The 22,575-nt window shown below is 37.4% G+C and overlaps 1 protein-coding gene across 1 annotated transcript in view; it reads right to left on the bottom strand.

Annotated features, from left to right (window-relative positions):
* Window positions 1-10,593: 10,593 nt before the first annotated feature.
* The window catches only part of Taf3 (TATA-box binding protein associated factor 3), a 167,647-nt gene continuing 155,665 nt past the window's right edge, over window positions 10,594-22,575 (bottom strand). Inside the window, exons 5-7 of the mRNA XM_005320292.5 lie at window positions 16,932-17,181; window positions 13,993-14,099; window positions 10,594-12,580 (exon numbers count right to left, since the gene is read on the bottom strand). Coding sequence (XP_005320349.1) covers window positions 12,466-12,580; window positions 13,993-14,099; window positions 16,932-17,181 — 472 coding nt within the window. The 3' untranslated portion in view covers window positions 10,594-12,465. The remainder of the gene's footprint in view (window positions 12,581-13,992; window positions 14,100-16,931; window positions 17,182-22,575) is intronic.

Below are 22,575 nucleotides of genomic sequence, written 5' to 3'. Positions count from 1 at the left end.
TTGTTAACAAGAAGATAACGGAGGAGCAAGATATGTTTGTTTCCAGCCTATAGATAAACCCAATAGGTCTTTGTTAACTTTTCATGACTGATGGCATCCATACCCATGATAAATAATCCTGGAACAGGGATTTTATTTAGAGGGCTAGAAATGGGGCCTACATTTTTCACTCTTCTAAATGAGAAGGAAGGATTTTCTGAATATGACTGTACATGTGTATTCATTCATACAATATACATAGTACCATTGAAACAATTTTAAACCATCTGAATCTCTGAATTGGATTAACCCCCTGTACTTTTTCAGGGTGTGTTATGGTCTGATCATATGGAATCTGAACAAGTCTGAGGCACTGGATTTCACAAACAAGTCTTCAAAGGACTAGCAGAATCTTGAGAAATTAATGCATGCATTTTGCTAACAGCTAGAAACAGAAAATGTATGCGTGTGTGTGTGTGTGTGTGTGTGTGTGTGTGTGTGTGTGTGTGTGTTACTGGGAATCAAACCCAGGGCTTTGCACATGCTAGGCAAGCACCCTACCACTGAGTCAATGGGCCAATATCTCCTTTCTAATATTTATAAGTTATATGGTAGCCAGAGATGCTTGTTCTCACAACATGTTGAAAGTTGTAAAGTCTTATCCAAAAGTGGTTGCTGAATAAGCATTCATTTTTAAAAGTTGAGGACTTTTTTTTTTTAAGTCTTTAAATGCTGACTTGTCTATAAGGCATCTCATTCATTTAAAGAAATGGAGTTTCAGAGTAATGCTATGCTCAGAACCCACCCCAGATGAAAACCTTGGATCCTTTCCAGCCAGCTGTTTCATAAATCCAGTTACAAAGAGAGCAAACTTTTCTGCTGTTGAAAAAAGTATTATTACACTGCTATCTTTAGTGCCATCTTTTAAAAGAAGGCAATCATTTTTAGTAAAAACATCATTTGAATTTTATCTTTGCTAAAACGCTTGGGAGGAAGGAAGGGGGGTTGACCCGACCTTATAATCTTCCCTAACCTGCAGACTAATCAATTTTGATGGAAGAAGTGATATTAGGCCTCCGAAGTTAACCAGATTCACCACCAGTAAATGGAAGCCCTGGGTGAAATGATTTTTGAGTTAATAAAAAGAATGTTAAAAGGGATGCATTCTTAATGGAGAAAAATTACTATTTGCAAAAGCCACAGGTTAAATATGTTCGAAAGAACTAGGGGAGGTAGAAAAGAGCTGTTTTTTTTTTTTTTTCTCCTTCTTCTTTGTTTTAAATGTGTTGTAAATAAGAAAGAGCTATGGTAATTCAGTTCCCTTTTGCTTCTCAGAGAAAAACTTCAGTTTGATTCACTACACCGGGAAGCTTAGTTCTGAAAGCATCAGATTTGACTTCCTAGACTCCCTGGAACCACAAGTTCACATCCCAAAGGGGTTGGGCTCAACCCTTTCTCCTTCCTAGGCAATAAATAGCATGGAAACCAGGTTATCTCTGTGGCCAACTTTCAGGAAAGACCTTGAAAACAGAGCCAGGGGGTGGACCCTGACCATCACGTGGTGCTTTCCATAACAGTGGGGGTTTACTGCAGGGGTGGCTGAAACTTAGTGGGGCCAGCCAGCAACTAAATGCCACACTGATCCCAGGAGATACATCAACTCAGGTTTTTCATAGAAATCCATTTAGGAGCCTGCGATAGACTGCGGAGGGCAGCCAGCTCCACTTACCTTATGCAAAGCCATTGGGTGGCTCCATCAGATTAGGTGCGAGAGGGCTAGGGAACTGGGGATGTTTACTTTCATGTTCAGTATTCAGAGGCTATAGTGTCTTCATATCTTAGCACTCTATATTTTGTATTACTGGATTGGCTTAGGTACAAGATGATTAAGGTTTCATTTTGGGGATGCTTCTTTTCTTTCTTTCTTTCTTTCTTTTTTTCTTTTCTTCTTCTTTTTTTCCCCTTTTTTGGCTTTAAGAGCTAGTGCCCTTCCCCAAGTCTGTCAACAGTCAATTATTGAGATTCTAGAACATTAAAAAAAAAAATCAGCTTATGCCATTTCTTTATATAAAGTGTACCATTTCTATTCACCTTTGTACACACTGTTTGTCTAATTGGGAGAGTATCCCATTTAATATGAAAGATGAGCTTTTCTTGTTAAAAAAAAAAAAAGGAAAGAAGGAAGGAAGAAAGGAAGAAAGAATGAAAGAAGGAAGGAGGGAAACAAAGAATCAGATAATGCCAGGGAAGACAAGCAAAAAGAGGCTAAGGTTGGTTTGTTTCAGTGACATGGATGTCCTCACACCTGGGCAGTAACTGAAGGGCAGATGGGGGAAAAAGCTCATCTGAGCTTTTCCTTACTTGTGCTCCAAATCTTTTCTTTTCTTTTTTTTTTTTTTTAAAGAGAGAGTGAGAGAGAGGGGGACAGAGAGAGAGAGAGAGAATTTTAACATTTATTTATTTTTTCTTAGTTCTTGGCGGACACAACATCTTTGTTGGTATGTGGTGCTGCTGAGGATCGAACCCGGGCCGCACGCATGCTAGGCGAGCGCGCTACCGCTTGAGCCACATCCCCAGCCCCATCTTTTCTTTTTTTTCCTGATGTTTGAGCAACTAATGAAACATGATTGCCAACTGCATGAAAAATAGGAGCTTGTAAACTCTTATCATTCATATTCTTGTTTCCAAATGCATCATGCATAATTCAAAATTATAGCCACTTAATGTTATTTTGTATCTAAACTATACAACTGTAAAAAACATACCTGAATGTATAAGGATATGAAATATTACGAGCTGAATGGAATACCCCATATTTTTATATAACCATCTTTCATGCCAACTGATACACACAAACTTAGAGATGCTTCTCAAAGTCAGAGTGCACAACTGTGAAACATCAACATAAACCAAGGAGAAAGTAAGTAAATAACCTCTTATGCCTAAATACCATCTTTTCAATTCAGCCAGGATCTAATGCTGCATTAAATTGCTGTATTGTCTGTGACTACAAACTGAAACCTGGGGCTAGCTTTGTTTTGGTAGCCTGGTCATTTGAAACTCTCAAGCAGGTTTTAGTATTTTGTATCCACAAGAGGACTTTCTCTATTGTTTTCAGTAATTTGAAACAAAGTTTAGTGATAATGGTTTGTAAATAAAAACATTTTTAAAAGTAACTAGCCATCCCAGAAATGGAATAGAAATTGAAAGGGTTTTAGGTTACCTGGTGGATGCTAGAAACCGAATGTAAGCAGGTAAAACATCCATGGTTTCCATGTATATATGTGAACAAGTAGTATATCCCATGTTTTTATTAACGGCTACATTAACACAGTGGGAAATTGTCATTCAAAAAATTTTTTGAAAACTACTGACAATTGATGCTCTATACAGATTCATGGATACATAAGATATGTACTTAATGAAAATTAATAAGATGAAAATATCAAACTCTGTCCACTTGCCTTCTTCCACTTTATCGGCAATAAAGCAATATAATACCTCTGTGCTGTGCTGCTCAACCTCTTGTAATTAAAGAGACACTGGCAGAGAAATGTTGGTAAAGGCATTCATGCTCCTACCCGGGCCATTGCCCCTAGGAGCCATTTCTACAGCTGAAGAAATGTCCGGAGAAAATTTCTCCTATTCCTTTCTCCTTTTGCTCTTGCAAGAAAGAGGTGCCTGAAAATGATGACACATCTGAGCCACATGCCCAGCTCTTTTTATTTTTTATTTTGAGACAGAGCCTCATTATGTTGCCAAGGCTGGCCTTGAACTTGTGCTCCTCCTGCCTCAGCCTCCTGCATCACTGGAATTATAGGCATGCACCACCGGGCTCAGCTGTCTATTTTTTGTACCCTCATTTTCTTACTTTTTTGATTTAACCCTTTTATGCTAATTTAACCAAATCCACATTTCAAAAAATGTGAAGTGTTAGTAGTAGGCGTGAGTTCCATTCCACATTTTTGTTTTTTCCCCATCACTGGGAATGGAATCCAGGAACTAATATGAGTTCCCTTCATACATTGATTGATTAGCAATGCAACAGGGCTGAGTCGTGTGTGGTGTGTGTGTGTGTGTGTGTGTGTGTGTGTGTGTGTGTGTGTGAACCCAAGGGTGCTTTATCACTGAGCTGCATCCCCAACCCCTTTTAATTTTCTAATTTCAAGACAGGGTTTCCCTAAGTTCCCCAGGTTGACCTCAAACTTGTGATCCTCCTCCCTCAGCCTCCCAAGTCACAGGGATTACAGGTGTGGGCTACCACTCTTGGGTAGGTGTCTGTGTATCTTAAACAGAAGTTATTTAATTGTTCAAATCTCATACACAGAATGCTAGAACTACAAGAGCACAGAGATCCCATGCAACCTTTTGGCTTCTGGAAGCCAGAGCTGACCATATTGGAAGGGTGGAGTCGCTGGTTAGGAGATGTGGCCTGCATGGTGTGCTGCCTCCCTCCGTCTCCTTTCTGGCCTTATGGAGGGCTGGAATGACACAATGAAGTAGCAGAGAAGGCCTGCACTTGTGGATACTGCAGATCTGCACTGTGCAGTAGGAAGCTCCCAGTCCCTGGCAGATCTTCAAATTAACAACATTTAAAATCAAATGAATTAAAATTCAGCTTCTTGGTTGCAGCAGCTACACTTCAAGTGCTCAATAGTCATGTCTGACAGTGGCTACTGTATTGGACAGCATAGAGATAAAAGAACACTTTCATCATCCAGAAAGTTCTATTCATTGAATAGCCTGAGCCCCTAGATTGGGTATGATGATTGAAGAACACAAATATTTGTATACCAAACAGATTCCTAAATTTATAGAGGAGTGTATTGATCACTTTTCCACTCATGGACACTCTATAAATCAAGGCTTCCCTATACCTGGACTGCATTTAGAATGCTTTGAGAAATCACTGTTCATTTCAAGTGTAAGCTGGGTTCTCAATTTATCTGATATCTATTTTACACTGAGGCCTGGGGTTCATCAAGAATAGATGTGTAGGGCTGGGGAGGTGGCTCAAGTGGTAGCGCGCTCGCCTAGCATGCGTGCGGCCCGGGTTCGATCCTCAGCAGCACCATATACCAACAAAGATGTTGTGTCCGCCGAGAACTAAGAAAAAATAAATAAATGTTAAAATTCTCTCTCAAAAAAAAAAAAAAAAAAAAAAAAAAAAAAAAAAAAAAAAAAAAAAAGAATAGATGTGTAGCCATGGACCTGTTGAATGTAGAAGAAACCTCACTGTCTTTTCCTCTGAGATTGGCCCTTGCATTTTGCTCTCTGAGATGGCTTAAGGTAATAATTAAAAAATGCCAATGCCAAGTCAATTGCACATAAGCTTGCTGCATATCAACATTGGCAGTGCTGTGCAGCTAATAATGCATGTGCTTCTTGGGTCTGGCACTGAGTGGTAATTATCCCCCTACTTTCCACTTCTGTTAATGACACACACAGGTGTAAAACTGAGCTGGACCACCCACTCAGGAGCAAAAGTGCACTGAGAAGGTGCCTCTCAGTCTCTCTCCTGGCCAAATAATGAAATTGACATAATTAAATTAATAATAAAAACTGCCTAGTTAATGTCATGTCCAATTTTTCAAACCTAGATTGTAATACAAGATCACTCCTCAGGAGGGGGTATTGAAGCTTAGAATCCAAGTCTCACAGAAAACCCAGAATTTATAAAAGCACTGAAAAATCATTTTACTGAAAGAGTAAAATAATACTTATTAATGGATTAGGCTTTCAAAAAGCCACAATAGCTACCATTTATTGAGCTTTTATCATTTTTTAAATGTTTTATGTATAATTTCATTGTTTTACAAAATTCTTTCCTCAGCAGACTTGGGGGCACATGCCTGTAATCCCAGCAGCTCTGCAAGCTGAGGCAGGAGGATTGCAAGTTTGAGCCCAGACTGGGCAGTTTAGCAAGACAGAGACTCAAAAAAAAAAAAAAAAAAAGTCTGGCTCAGTGGTACAGTGGTAGAGCGACCCTGGGTTCAATCCCCAGTACCAAAACAAACAAACAAAACCCTGAACAAATAGAAACTCTCCCCAGGCATTTACATGGGTGCATTTACAAAAATTTGGTTTATGCCAGACATGGTGGCACATGCCTGTAATCCCAGCAGCTTGGTAGGCTGAGGTAGGAGGCTCACAAATTGGAAAGCATTCTCAGCAAGGTAGCAAGGTCCTAAGCAACTTAGTGAAACCCTGTCTAAAACAAACAAACAAAACCCCCAAACAACAAAAACACTGGAGTCCTGGAGATATGGTTCAGTGGTTGAATGCTCCTGGGTTCAATCCCTCATACAAAAAAAAAAAAAAGTTTATGATTACATTAGGAATGCTTCTACTGAAATAAATAAATAGATATATCTTCCCAGAGAGGCCTTCCCCCGCCCCAATTCAGCATCAGGTCCATTAAGTATTACTGGGCAGAGCAGCTACAGTTTTATAAACTTCCTTGACCAGGGACTAGCAATTGTTAAACACATCCTCCTCTACCATTGAACTATACCTCTTGCTTCTTTCAATGTAGAAAATAATAAGCAGGGAAAATGACTAACACTTACATACACAGCTTTAACATGCAATAGAGATTCCTCTTAATGGTTGCCCACATCAAGCAATATGTCATTGCCGGTTTTCCTAGAAGCAGCCTTGAGCTTTCTTATTCTTTCTTCATCAAAACTCCCTGTTCTTAAAGAAGTAACTCTGACTCCTGCTCAGGACCAAGTCCTTGCTTTGCCACCATTGTTATATCTAAGTAACACCATGTATTGATACAGCATATCATTGTCTCCCTTGGTCTCGCTAAATTGCTGAAGCTGATTTCAAGCTTGGGATCCCCCGTCTCCGCCTCCTGAGTGCTGACTGGGACTATAGGTGCGTACCACCAAGCCCGGCTTTGTACCTGGTTTTGAGAGGTATATTCTCTCTTTGACATATTACCTGTTAAGAGCTCTCTGGGACACTGGGGACATGCTATCTCTTTCATCTTTGTATCGTCACAGTACACAACGTGCCTTGCCCAGGCAGATGACTAATGGACATTTTTTTGAGAAATGTCTGGATATGGTTGAGTGCAGAACATTCCAGTCATTTTTTTTTCTTTCTCCACTGCTGGAGATGGAGCCCAGGGCCTTGTACATGGTAGTTAAGCACTCTACCACTGAGCTACATGCCCAGCTCCTCTTATTTGTTTTTGTGAATGTTATAAATAGCCATGTAAAAAATTAATAGAATGAAGTAAAGATGAGAAATTATTAGGTATATAGAAATTCAATTACACAGATGCTACTTTCTTAAAAGCTAGAAGAAAAAAAAAGTTTTATCACCATCCCACAAAGTATAAGAAATAATCAGAATATAACTGGATAATATTGTTGGATGACATGAACATCCTTTGGTAAGTACTTGAATAGCTCTCAATGAGTTAACTAAAACTAACACAAACCTTTTCTTCAAACCATTGAACTTGGCAATAGTTAACTCATTAAGGACAATATCAGTGACATTCCCCAGGTCTTTGTTGTTTTGCTTGATAGTTTTATTCTAAATGTTTCATTAATCAGAAACAAGACCAGCTGGGTGCGGTGGCACATGCCTGTATTTCCAGAGGCTTGGGAGACTGAGGCAGGAGGATGGCAAATTCAAAGTCAGCTTCATCCATTTAGTGAGGCCCTAAGAAACTTACTGAGACCCTGTCTCAAAATAACAAATAAAAGGGGCTGGGAAAGTGATTCAGTGGTTGAACACCCCTGGGTTCAATCCATGGTACCAAAACAAACAGCAACAATTAAACAAAACAAAACAAAACAAAAACCCAGGACCAAACAAAAAAAAATCCACAAGACTTCAAAGGGCTAACAAATGCTAGATTCCAAGGATGTTGTAGGAAATCATTGCCTAGCATAAGCACCTAAAATATGCTTCTGTCAAGAAAGTCCAACATGTTTGCATCTTGTAAAGGATATCTATTTTTATACCTATATATTTTTCATGTAACATCTACTTTGCTAATTCTTAGGATAGTTTAATCAAACATTTGCTAAGTTTTTAATTATTTTGTGTAAATATAAACATTTATAAGCAAAAAGCTATATTAATAATAAAAAACAAAGCTAGGTGCAGTGGTGCACACCTGTAATCCCAGCAGCTCAGGAGTCTGAGACAGGAAGATCTCGAGTTCAAAGCCAGCCTCAGCATAATCGAGGCTCTAAGCAACTCAGTAAGACCCTGTCTATAAATAAAATACAAAATAGGGCTGGGGATGTGGCTCAGTGGCTGAGTGCTCCTGAGTTCAATTCCTAGTACCCCAAAAATAAAAATAAAAACTATTTGTAGTTTTAGAAAGATTGTATACAGAAGAATGGGAAAAGAACAAGTATGGAATATGCTTAGGACTTGATGTAATATATGTATGTATGTGTGTAATGTATTTTGTTTACTTATTTCCAGTACTAGGATTGAACTCAGGGCCTCACAACATACTAGGTCAGAGCTCTATCACTGAGCCACAACCCCAGCCTTCCTTCTAATACGGAAAACTGCAGGAACAACTGCAGATGTTCTAGGGAAGACAGCAGCAGCTCAGAAAACCACATCCCTGGAGCCAGACGTGGTTGACACATCTTTTCCAGGAAGCATTCCTAGTAAACGTTGAAAGCGAATGAAAATGTTTATCAACGTTCTTCTACAAACTAAATAAAAAACTTAGTTGTCCAGGATAAAAAAGCAACTAGCCATTTTAATAACTCTTATGTATGCTAAATGTTTTATTTATTTATTTAGGCTCTGGGTTCAAACCCCAGGCCTTGTGTATGCTAAATACATGTTCTACCACTGAACTACACTGCCGGCCAAATTGTTTTCCTGTATTCGCATGAAATGAAGAATAAACTGTCCAGCAATCCATCTAAATATCTAATTTCAATGTCCTCCACTGGCCTGCACACATAGATTAATAGCTACTTTATACTTTTTAGGCTATAACTAATGCAAAATTCTCAAAAGAAATTGTTTCCTAGCAGAAATGACTGATACCATTGTGGAAAGAGATGTTATTCAGGACATTATCTATTTCATTCTTCAGTCAAGGTAACTCATCTACTTTTAGACTTACACTTCTAAAGAACACTGCTATGATCTAAAGAGATTGGCCATAAAACTATTTGTATTGAAAACTTAGCCAACATGCCTCCAGTGAACTTCATTCATTAGCATTCTCAGTGGCAAGGTTTCCATATCTCAGTGTTCATTTTATACTTTAATTTGGTTAGTAGGTCTTTGTTTAATCATCCTATTGAAAGGAGAACAAAAGTGGTTTAGGTGACACAGTAATGCACTATATTTTATCTCTTGAAAAAAGCCCGACAAAGTCAGAATACTCTGATAGCCTCTGATTTTCTTCAGGACATTTGGAACCACACATCAGACATAGGATAAAGATCCACACTGTACTTAACGCCAGACACCTTTGGAAGAGAAACACCTTGTTGGCTACAGAAATTCTGCTTTGCCAGTTACACCTGGCCCCAAAGGCAGATTATCGCACCAGAGGAGCAGCTCAGTTTCCTGTGTCTATTTCTTAAATAACATCACCTCCAATAAAATCACTAGCCAGGTAAGCTCTTTTCCTGTCTCTCTTTATGAAGTATGGATGCCACTCAAATGACAGTGCTCTGATAAATGAAAACAGGTCACATTTTACTCACAACGGGGAAACCTCTAACCCTCCAAAGGAAAATACCTCTCATTCCTCCGCATCTAGTTCTGTCATGTCACAGAGGCTCCTCCCATTCCTGCTGCTTGAGCCTTTCTTCTTCCTCAAAAGTCAAACCCGTTTTTACTAATTGTTCCGGCTTCCTGCAGTTTTTCCCATGATCAAGTCATGCACCCTAGTTTATTCCTGTCCTCTCTCAGCCAATACAGGCCTTTTCTTTTCCTGTTTTGTTGGACTTTATTTAAGGAAAGTAAAGCAATCTCCGTTCTCATTGTAATGTTTGTGATGTATAAGTTGCTCTCTTTTTCTTCTTTATTCCTTTCTGGAGATCGACTATGACCGACTTTCTAACTTTTCTTTGCAACACAGATGTTTTATTTTCTAATCCACATTTCTTTTTGTCAGTTTCTTGAACTTCCTTTGGTTGGTGTCACAGACAGCCATCCAGTAGAGACTGAGACCACCAGTTCATTTCACACAGGCCACTGAACAGTCATAAGATGGTGACAACTTTTGGTCTCTAGTGACCTGGACTGGATTCGACTCACTGACCTAGAGGTGAAAGGCTCTGTATTCCATTACTAATCCCTTGAGCCATCCAGCCCCCTGAAAATGATTCTTTGGTTTTATTATTGCAAAGACCATTTATAAAATCATGAACTGGATTTAGGAAAGCAACCATGAAATAGCAAGGGACAACAAACTGATTGAAATTCCTTAAATGTAGTACGGGCTGAAGTCTCTCAGACAGTAGGATTGGGGCAAAAGTTCTATCTAGGCACCTCCGTTATTATTTCAGTAGCATGACCTGCTCACTTAAACGTGGCAACTTTAGACCCACTGACCATGCCTCAAGGAACTAAATCCTAAATAAAGAAAATGGAAAAGCAAACTATGAAATAGCCAATAATCTTTATTTCGCACTTCCCCCACCCCTCATCCTTCTCCAAAAAGCACTAATGGGTATATTTGTGCATGTGAAAATACTGTATAAAGTATTTAGAATGATCTCAAATTAATAAAACAAAAAACACATATCTCAACATAGATGCTTTGTTGTTTTTAAGGGATAGAAAAATTCTGGCCTCTAGAACAAGGAGGGTAATGATATCCTGCACTCTTAAAAGGTCTACTCCATTTCCACTGATTTGCAGTTTAACATTCATGGCAGAAAAACCACATTTCTGTAATCACATAATGTTTTAAAATATGACTAATTCACACATTAATATCAATTGATTTGGCAATAAAAAATCACATTTTCTATTAATATATTTGTATTAGGTTCAAAGCCCATATCTAATATTCAAGATATCCACTACACGGGCCCAAATTGGGATTATTTCAAAATCAAGTAAAAGTCCATATTTATTTCAAAGTTGCTAAAATATGCTAATAAAGTTAAATTTGATGTTTTTACATTAAAAATAAAATATTTGGTTTACCTTTCAGATATCTATAACATATAATAAATAGTGGGCAGTATAGTAATATAATAAAGTTTTGTGATACCCTGAAATTTGATGAGATTTCTTTTAAAAAAAATTCATAATATACTTCATTTCAGCCTTAAAGCACAATATCAATGAACAAATTTGTAGAAATAAAACAATATAAACACAAAATGCTACAGTATGTTTTTTTTTTTTTTTTTTTACTTTCATGGAACCTACATGTCCTTTTAATATCAAAGAAATTTACAAAAACAAAACAGGTAACAAACAAAACAATTTCAAATCATAAACTCTAGATTTAAATTGCTTTGTTTTCCTTCTAACTGCTAGGGTCCTTTTCCCCCCCACAATGTTTTGGGTACTGCACGGGTCCATTCAGCTCAAGGTAAATTACTCTGAACTATGGCTCTTTTTCTCTAGTCTCTTTGCTTATTTATATACAGCAGTAATTACAGACATGGCTGAAATCACAGTGGATTTCAGAGAAAGCCAGAATTAAACACGATAAAAATTTAAAAAATAACTACTTCATAAATATTTATTATTTACATTAAGGGAAATTTTTTAGTATGAAGAGTTTTTATACAAGTTGGTGAAATGTACAAGCAGTGAGAAGTGACTCCGGCAGTTTAAAGGGCAAAATTAGAATGCAACAGAGATATAAAATACGTTAAACAAAAATAATTTGCGCAGAAGCAAACAGGACATGATAGAAACCTTTTTCTTAAAAAATATAAGGTATTTCACAAAAGCCTGAACATTTTACATGTTAGTACTAAAAATGGGGTTGGGGGAAGCTTCATATATTCTCATCACAAAAATATTTACCAGTACTCCAACTGGAGTTTTCTTTTATGTTATTATGATTATCTTACTATAGAGGGAGAGAAGTTGAAAACTGTATACAGACTAATGATATCATCCTTAAATTACAGTCAAGGCAGTTTACACATTATCTTCTTGTCTAATACCTTAATGAAAAGGCCCTGGAGAGAATGAAGGAAATCAAAAGGGAAGATGTATGGTCTTTTTATTAATAATACTTGTCACTGGTAATAGAAAAATGGAGGTGGCAGCCCTGAGGCCATGCTTCTACTGTAGAGTTCTTCCTGCCACACCACCACCGAACCACAGGCCAGTGTGTTCAGAAGGGAAGATCAAGAGTGGATGGCGTGTTGCTGTCCTCAGTCTTCCCAGATTCACTGTCTACGGAGACTGGGGCACGTGATGCGGAACTGCGCCAGCTCCCCTCCAGAGATGCCAGGGACAAAGCCTGAGCTGACACTGCTTGGTCCAGTCCACGTGGAGAGGTCAGTGTGCTCGGTGCTTCCTCTTCTTGTGCTTTTTGTCCTTCTTCTTGTTGGCACACTTGGGGCAGAACCACTGCATTTCTTCTGGTGGTGCAGCCATTATTCCCACACAGGGCCTGATGTTAAAGACACATCCAAAGAAACAAGTTTTATATATGCTTATTCTTTTTCTTTCAACGTTTTATAATAATTCTTTAAATCTATGAAATATTTACCAGAAATCAAAGTCAAATGGCTTGAATTTATGCAGCACTATTGTTGGGCACTTGATTATACTTTATAGTGCCTCTTTTATAGGCCCCAATGGAGGGCTTAATTAGTTTGTTCATTCTTTCAGCCAGGAATAGTGTAATTCTTCTGAGCAGTGGCTTTGTTTTTATTTTATAGATATCATACATCATAACTGAACAGACATCTTTTAAAATCTGATACCTTAAAGATAAATTAAGAAGATTGTAAATATTTTGGTCACATTTCTTCAGTTTTGAGGAACTACTGAAGAGGTTTAAAAAACACATAAGCTGTCTTTATTTCTCCAGTTTGTACCAAGTTTACTAAGGGGTCACCTTTTAATGGGATTTTTCAGGTACTGTAGCTCTTACAGAACATTAGTAGAGAGGAAGGAAAGGGAAACACCATGTCTCCTTATATTTTATTTTTCATTTTTTTTTTGTGGTACTGAGGATTGAACACAGAATCTTGTACACTGAACCCTATGCCCAGCACTTTTTATTTTGAGAAAGGATTTTACTAAATTTCTGAGGCTGGCCTGGACCTTGTGATGCTACTATTGTAGCCTCACTGGGAGTATAGGTGTGCACCCACCCACACTTGGCTTCCTCTCATTTTTTTTCCCTCACAGCATTTGTTTATTCACTAAGAAAAACTACTCCTAAGCCCACATATTCATGTTTTATAGTTCAGGAGCACAAGTCAGATACAAACTTCTAAGGAATTCACTTCAAAAAAATTCTTTATATTCCAAAAATCATTTTAACACTCTGAAAAACACCAGCCCTCTTCATCTCTTCAAGATCTTCTATGGAATCATAATTTCTTAAGAAATCTGCACATACCTTCTTTCTTAGTTCAGTCACAAACTACAGAGAGCTGCAACCCTAGGGTGACCATGAAAGCTCCAATAATAGAAAACCACAGATGCTTGGCCAGAAGACCCTGCATCTGAGGTTTCATAAAAGTCATGGCAGAAGTCATAGCAGTTACTGTCCTCCACACCACTATCCTTCCTGGCTGATGGAGAAACGCATGGTGTTTCTCCTCGAATTTACTTTCATAAAAAGGACAGATAAGCAAAATACCCAGAATTGAGGCTGAATAACAATAGTACTTTTGGTTTTTGAACTTCATCTCATTTTCTGTGCTCCATGATTTTACTTTAAGTACTGCTCTGAGGGTGGCCTGAAGGCACTAAGCTACTCTGCAGAACACTTCTTCTCAGGAGTGTCCTGTGCTGTCCTGGCTAAACAGCAGCCACCAAGTGTGGCTGGAGGTGCTCTGAGACACTCACCAGTGGTACCAGTCGTCACAGTCATCACAGCCGATCATCGGACTCCCATCATCAGGTTTGTTACACCCAGGACAGATCCAGATCTGATTGCCCCACTCATCTCGGATCTGACGTTATCACAAGGGAAAGGAACAAAGACAGGGAGTGGGGAAGAAGAACCGAAAAGAGACCAGATAAGAATTATGACATTATCCTTGTAAGCCTAATAAGCTGACAAATTAAGCTAAAAAATATCACAGATTAGCACTTTCCAAAGCCATGATCATGATCATCAGTGTACTGGAATTGTGTGAAAAAGAAAATAGCTAAGTGATCAATGATAAGACATTTCTAATGAATATCCTAAACTCTGTTTTATGAGTCATAAAGAAACAAAGTATTTATATAGTATCTGTGAGCATATGACCTGTAATCTTCATCTGAAAAAAAAAAAAACCCTTTACCACAAATTTTTAACAATTAGGGTCTTTATGGCAGTAACAATATTTTTGAAACCTACATAGCTCAACTGTGTGTAGTTTCCCCAATCACATTCCTAGGCATGGGATTAATATATACAGCCCATGTGCAGGTGTCCCCTTATTACTCATTAGCCAAACCCTTCCCCTGAACTAGATGATAAGATCAAGGATATAAAAGAGTAGTTACTAAGTAACTTTCCATTCCTTTATGGCATTTTTAGAAAAGTACAATCAACTAAAGGGCAAATGAAATAGGGGGCTCAGGAGGCCAAAGAGCTACACATTTAAACATGATTTTGCTATACATATTGAAGGTCCTAATTTACTTTATTAATTTAGCATTCTAAATAGGAAGCGTCCCTAATTTTACTAATTCCTTAAATTTCACATTATCAAAATGAATCTGGGGAAAATACTTATACAATATGGGCATAAAGGCAATAAGTAAAAGATAATCTTAAAATCCTGTATTTATTTATTTATTGTGCTGGGGATTGAAACCAGGGGCACCTGATCACCAAGCCATATCTTCATCCCATTTTTTAATTTCTAATTTTGAGACAGGGTCTCTTTAAGTTGCTTAGGGCCTCGCTAAATTGCTGAGACTGGCCTTGAATTTGGGATCCTCCTGCCTCAACCTGCTGAGTCACCAGAATTACAGGACTGTGACATTGCACCCAGCTAAATTCAACTCTTTTTTTAAAAAAAATCTCTATAAGGCCAATTACACTGATATAAAAACTTCCTAAAGAAACTTGTAAGTAGCTCTGACCTAGCCCTCTTTAATTTCAGGGGAAACTATCAGGGAGAGAATCCACAGACACCCTACACCAGCTCTCCAGTGGCTAACACTGCTCTAGCATCCTAGGCCCTCAAGCTCTCGTGCATGGCCAGTCCTGCTGTTGATTGGCCTTTCTTGCAATCATCAAGCTGAGACTGTGCTACATAAGAAATTTAGCATAGCATCCATAATTACATCTACTACTTTAAGGTTTACTAAGTTCTTTCAAATATATACTACTACTTTGTTTAATCGTTGTAAAACAAGCTTTGGATAAGTTAAGAATGAAAAAAACCAAAACTATCGGAATTTAGGTAACATCTCTAACATCATACTATTAGGCAGTAACAAAATCAGCCTTTTTGCCCTAATCACACATTCTGTCCTCTGTCTACAAAGTGTCTCTATAGGAGTTAGAAGGCTTTTGAACCACACTATCTATTCCAATCAGACCCATCTCCACAGAGTAGCTCAAACATCCACTATAAACAAATGGAGGTTGAGGATATCAAGTATCAAATCTTTCCCAATCAATACACGTGGAGTGATGTTGCCTTGATTAAATACCTATAGCAATTGGTCCTTGAATTACTTAATCTGATGATCACAATTTTTTATATCACATGTTCTATTTTGTCTTGAATTGGCAATACTTACATAAATTTTTCATACTGCATTCTCTCTGAATATAGTTAATATTTTCTCTTTTATATTTCTTTGTTTCATTGGAGAGTTTCAAATATTTAATGATTTGCTGAAATTACCTTAACTCCTTGAAGCATGCAATATTTCATGGTTCATAGCAAGAGATGCTATGAGTCCCCCGACCACTTCCCACAATGCCATCCATCATTAGGCTATGCATCCCAGCCTCCATAGCTGGAGCCATACAATGTCAATGGTTCAATGCATCAAAAACATTTATTGTGTGTGTGTGTACTCTATAGTGCCCACAAAACTTATCTTATTTCCATTTTTTTAACTTCTTTTTTTTTTTTTGGCGGTACTGGATTGAACCTAGGAACAAGTGAGGCAGGCAATTGACCTCTGAGCTACATCTCTAGTTCTAAGAATTTAACTTCATAAATACTTTATTACTAGATTGGATTAAGGGTTTGAATAAAATCTGATACTGTTAAGTATGGGGAAAACACCTAAAAAGAATCCTGGGACAATGTGGATTCAATCAACATGGTGGGTTTTACATCTAAAGCTTCCTGGATACTCAGGAAGCTCTGTGACTTAAAAAGTTCATTTCCATTTAATATTCTGGATCTTGCGAATAAAATATAATTAGTGCTGTAACTCGGAAATACCAGCTGGCTCATGAAATCTATATATTACATAAATTATATTCTTAAGTGAATAATTTAATTGTTTGATCAAGAAATTCAACATGGAATTTAAATTTCATTATTCATCTACATAATTTCCACATTGAGATTACTGTATATAGGAATATGGTCGTATTCCAAAATAATACAAAGGAATGAAAAACAATACTTTGAAATTATTCATGGAGACTGAATATGCAAACATAATGCTTTTTAACCAAAAGCTCAAAAATGCAATGAAAATACTTTTCTGGTCCTGAAGAGTTGCCTCCAAGATTCAATGATGACACATACACATCACTCATGACAGGTTCTCAAGTAATGCTCTCTTCACTACTATGAAAATGAAGTACACATACATACCACATAGGTGCTGACCGTCTCAGTCACCACACTTCGCACAGGGGCTTTGGAGCTTCCTGCTCCAGAGATGGCAGGGGATGGAGATGGCATCAGAGCTGGGCACGCTGTGGCTTGGGTGAGGAGTGGCAATGGTAGGGGCGTAGGGCTCACATGCACAGGTACAGGGGCTGGGGTTGGTGGTGGGGTTTTAGGTCTATTCAGAGAAGGGGCTGGCTTAGCCTCGGGGGCTGGAACCACTTTGCTGATGACACTGTTGACAAAAGAGAAAATAAAAAATCAAAATGGGATAATTAAATCAAACCACATATTAAAAAAAATTATCACAAAGTAACTTTCTTCCTTTAGTAGCAAAATATGTTTTTAGGAGTCCAGAGACAGTTAAAAAATTCAGATTTCAAGGCCTTTATCAATTTACCTCAACTTGTTCGGACTGATTTTTATCTTCCTAAATTGCCCCCCAATGGTTCATTATTTAGGTTTTTTTTTTTTTTTTTTTTGTACACAATACACATGGCTTTTTCATCGAAATATAATGGGTGGATTGTCGTTTCCTGTGGCTGAACCATACACTCTCTGTTGGCTTCAGGTTTGGCAATGTAACCCTTGTGGTCAGTGAAGGCAACTGTGAGTGACATGCCTCTTTGAGAACCTTCCTGGCCTTAAGTTTGTTTCAGATGAATCTCCCTCTGTCCTCCTGTAGTCACTCCTTCTCAGGTGTGTTTTTAAATTTTTGTTCTTTGTAATTCTGCCTTTGTAGATATCCAGAAACAATTCATAGTGTTATATTTGATGTGTTTTAAGGTATATGGAAACAGCACTTCACTATATTTATCCTTTGGTAACCAGTTTTTCCCACTTAGTTTTTAATATTTTTTAGTTGTAGATGGACACAATATATTTATTTTTATGTGGTGCTGAGGATTGAACCCAGTGCCTCACATGTGCGAGGTAGGTGCTCTACCACTGAGCTACAGCCCCAGCCCTCCCACTTAAGTTTTTTAATTTTAATTTTTTGCAATTCTGGGGAATCAAACCCAGGGATGCTCTATCAAGCCCTTTTTAAATTTTGAGACAAGGCCTTGTTAAGTTGCTCAGGCTGGTCTTCAACTTGTGATCTTCTTGCCTCAGCCTCCTGAGCAGCTGGGATTGTAGGCATGCACCTTCACACCTAGCTCCCGCTTACTCATGTCTCTTAATTAATCCATGTTGATATACATAGATCTATATGATTTATTTATTTAAATTACTATATAATATTCCATGGTATGAAAAAGCTGACTTTTTTTTGGTCTACCATCCTACTAAAGGTAGAACATATCACTTGTAAATGTTACATGTTAGCTTGTAATTATGATTAAGAATTTTCCTAAGCTTTACCTCAAGAAATAAAGTTGCTGGGCCACAAACTGACACTCCTCAACATCACCATGCTGCTTTCTAAAATGACTGTAACACTGGGTGCAGTGGTGCATGCCTGTAATTCAAGTAACTCTGAAGGCTGAGGCAGGAGGATCACAAATTTGAGGCTAGTCTCAGTGACTCAACAAGGCCCCAAGCAACTTACTGAGACCTTGTCTTAAAATAAAAAATAAAATGGGCTGGGGATATGGCTCAGTAGTAAAGTGCTCCTGGGTTCAATCCCTAGTACCACCACACAAAACAACACAAAACAGGAATAACTATATGTAGCTCAGTGGCAAAGCACCTGCTTAGCATGTGTAAGGCCCTGGGTTTCATCCCTCAGCACCACAAAAATAGTCAAATAGTCAAACAAACAAAACCACTGCACTAATCTCTCACTGTTATTCCACACTTAAGATATAGTGTTCCCCAAAAGTTCAGGTGTGAGATGATCCAGGTATGTTCAGAGGTGAAATAATTAGGTTATAAGAGCTGTAACTTGAGTGTGGATTAAGCCATTGATAATGGATTAACTGGGTGGTAACTGTAGGCAGACAGGGTGTGGTTGGAGGAAGCAGGCCACTGGGGGTGTGCCTTTATTTTGTTCCTGGTGAGTGGAGCTCTCTCTCTGCTTCCTGTCATGTCCTGGCTTTCTTCTGCCACATCCTTCTGCCATGATATGGGCCTTATCTTGGGCCTAGAGCTATGAAGTCAGCCAACCATGAACTGAACCTCTGAAACTGAGTCAAAATAAACTTTTCCTCTCTGCTAACTAAAACAACTTCCAAGGCCCTCCCTGCTTTTTTTTTTTTCAAAGTGAAAACAAATAGTTGCCTCAGAGGGATGTAGAGAGAATTTCAATATAGGTAAAGACTTCAAATATTAAATCATTCCAGTAAGTCCACCATTATTTAAGTAAATAACCAATTACTAGAGCTGGAGGTGCAGCTCAGTGGTAGAGCATGTGACTGGCATGCTTGAGGCTCTGTGTTTAATCCTTAACATCCAAATAATACCACCACCAACAAAACCCTCAATTATTGCTGTCTAATTGCTTCCTGCTTATTTCCTACAAGTATGATTACCTTCCTAATTTGGATGGGGCTAAGGCTAAGATAACTTAACAGGTCTGTTTTGCAGGAGACACTTGATAAATGCATAATATAATTAATAGTGAATATTTACTGAGCATTTACTATGTGCCCAGATTCTCTAACTACCAGAAAGCCAATTCTGGGCTAGGCACTGTGCTAAATGTTTACTTGTTTTACCTCATTTGATACTCATGATAAATAAGGTAAGCTATTATTCTTTTTGTGCATATGAGAAACAAAGGCAGAGAGAGTAAATAAATTTATATAGATTACTATGTGAAAAGGCAGGATTTAAACTAGGTTGTCTGACCTTAACAGGTATCCTACACTGCCTCTCAGTGCTTGCTAATAAGGTTTGCCTTACATACAAAATAGAAATGCAAAGTTATTGCTATGCATTTATGTCTAGAGGGGAGGAATTCTCTAAAATTCTAAAACATACTATTTCTGATTGCTCTTATCCATAATAGTTTAATACATGGATTCTGGAATCAAAACTAAAGGGAAAAGCAAGAACCCAGAGAGATCAGAACAGATGTTTCTGTCCTGAGGGAATTTACACATTAGACAAATATAATTTTTGTTTTGATAAAGAAGATATATCAAAGCCCAGGACCTGTAAAAAGTAAAAAGTCTACAAGAAATCTTTATTCATATTAAGGGTGTCCAAAGGGCTATGAAACAAGGTGAGAATGAATCAGAATCTAATGTACACCTCTCATGTTCTAGGATATTATATTTAAAGTAATCTGGATTTATAATGCATAAAAGTACCCAGCACCAATCATCCTGAAAGGAATTTAGTTAAAATATAGGCCTCATATTATTAATACAGGTAAATATTTAAGAAAAAAAGCAATACATAAATAAAGAAAATCAGACACATATGGATGTGAGGAAACATCAGGGAGAACAAGGAGATATAACAGCCAGTAAACAGAGACTTATATAAAGACCACAGTTAATAGAATTAACAATTTTAAAATAACTCTGCTTAAATGTTAAGAAAAAAAAGTCAAAGCTTGAAAATATCTGCAGGTGGCAGAAAGTTATGATGAGTGACCCAGCAAATTTGAAAAGGCCCACACAGACTTAGGAATGAAAAACTACAGTAACAGATTTAAAACTCATTTGGTAGATTTAAAAGTAGATTAGAGGGCTGGGGATGTGGCTCAAGCGGTAGCGCGCTCGCCTCGCATGCATGTGGCCCGGGTTCGATCCTCAGCACCACATACAAACAAAGATGTTGTATCTGCGGAAAGCTTAAAAAATAAATAAAAAAATTCTCTCTCTCTCTCTCTTTAAAAAAAATTATGAAGAGACTTCTATGGATCCATTTCTCAGGTCCATTTAAAAAAATAAAATAAATAAAAGTAGATTAGAAATAAAAACAGAATTATAAACTGAGTATTAGAACACAAGAAACTTTCTAGAGTATAACCTGGAGAAGCAAAGATAATACAACAGAAAGATCTAATTAATACATGTTTGATCACACCTCTGCAGGAAAAATGGGGCAGAGACAAATGTTAACAAAGAATATCTAAAACTTTTACAGAACTGATGAAAGATACTAATCTGCAGATTTAAGAAGCTCAACAAACCCCAGGCAAGATAAATAAAATAAAACCTATATAAAGGCATAACAAAACAAAGCTATAAAACTTTACTGACCAGAAAAATCTGAATAGCGGTCAAAGGGGGATAAAAATTACTGTGAAAGAACAAACAGATGATAGGTGACTTCTCAACCAGCCATAATGAAATCTATTAGACAATGGAATAAAATCTTCAATGTGCTAAAGAAAAATAAGTTGTCTTTGAAAACATATTTCAGAAACAAGGGGGTGGAAGCTAAGGACTTCCCACCCGAAGTCCCTTACTAAAAGAACACAAAGGAGAAATCCTAAGTATTTTGGCCCTAAAGTCTCTTTACATTCTTCAAAATTAAGAAGCTTTTAAAATGTGCACTGTACTTTTCAATATTTGCCATATTAAACATTATAAAGAAATTTAAAAATATTTCTTTAATAATTCATCTAAAAATAACAGTGTAGGACGTAATTCACTGTAAGTGCTTGCCTCATGTGTGTGAGGCTCTGATTTTGATCCCCAGGATTGCAACAACAACAAATGAGACAGATAAAAGTAACAAAAATGAACCATTACACATTATCAGATAACATCTTATTTTTGTTATGTATGAAAATGATTATATTTTCAAGGAGAAAAAATTTTGTGAAGATTGGCAATATTGTATATTTTTGCAAATATTCTTTAGTGTATGCATATATAAATGGAAAAAGGAGGAGTATTTTAAAATCCTTTTTAGATAATAGCGTAAATTCATCTCTGATACCTCACTAAAATGCAACGAGTGGTAGTATTTTTAAAATTAATTGCAATTTGAAATCACATAACAAGCTTCTCCTATTCAGTTACACTAAAATTCATTCATCTGTCTAGCAATTTGAGATGGGGTCTCCCCAGATGTCCAGGTTGGACTTGAACTCCTGAGCTGAAGTGATCCTCCCCTCTCACAAGACTACAAGCATGATCCACCATACCCAGTTTTGCCTACTACTATGGATATATCATTTAAAAAAAATTGTTGATGAAACTTTTTTATTTATTTATATGCAGTGCTAAGAATTGAACTCAGTGCCTCACACATGCCAGGCAAGTGCTCTACCACTGAGCCACGACTCCAGCCCACCACTTTGGATATATCATTTGCCCACTAATAATTATATAACAACAAAAAGAGATACAAGGGAGACAACAGGATTGATATATACACACACACACACACACTCAATTACTGCATTTTAATGATACAGAATAAAGGCATATTTGTACATGCAAATAATATACTTTCATCATATCCATGCTCATTTCCCATTTTGTTTCGACTTTACTATTTGTTAGCTATTGCGCTGGATAAGGTGATCTCTCATATATATATATATATATAAAATTAGGGGGAAAACCCTCAAATTACATTCTCAAAAGACAAAAATCCAAGAAAGTTTTAAGGTTAGGTGAAGCAAAACAATAAGAAGACCCCTTCAAAACTAAGCAAATGGAGATGTTTTTAATCTTGGGGTAGGAAAAGATTATGTAAGCACCTCACTGCAAGCAAAAACCAT

Source organism: Ictidomys tridecemlineatus, chromosome 10 (genome assembly GCF_052094955.1).
Source record: "Ictidomys tridecemlineatus isolate mIctTri1 chromosome 10, mIctTri1.hap1, whole genome shotgun sequence".
Lineage (NCBI taxonomy): Eukaryota > Metazoa > Chordata > Mammalia > Rodentia > Sciuridae > Ictidomys > Ictidomys tridecemlineatus.
Note: the sequence above shows the minus strand (reverse complement) of the source record. Positions and strands in the feature narration are given on the sequence as shown.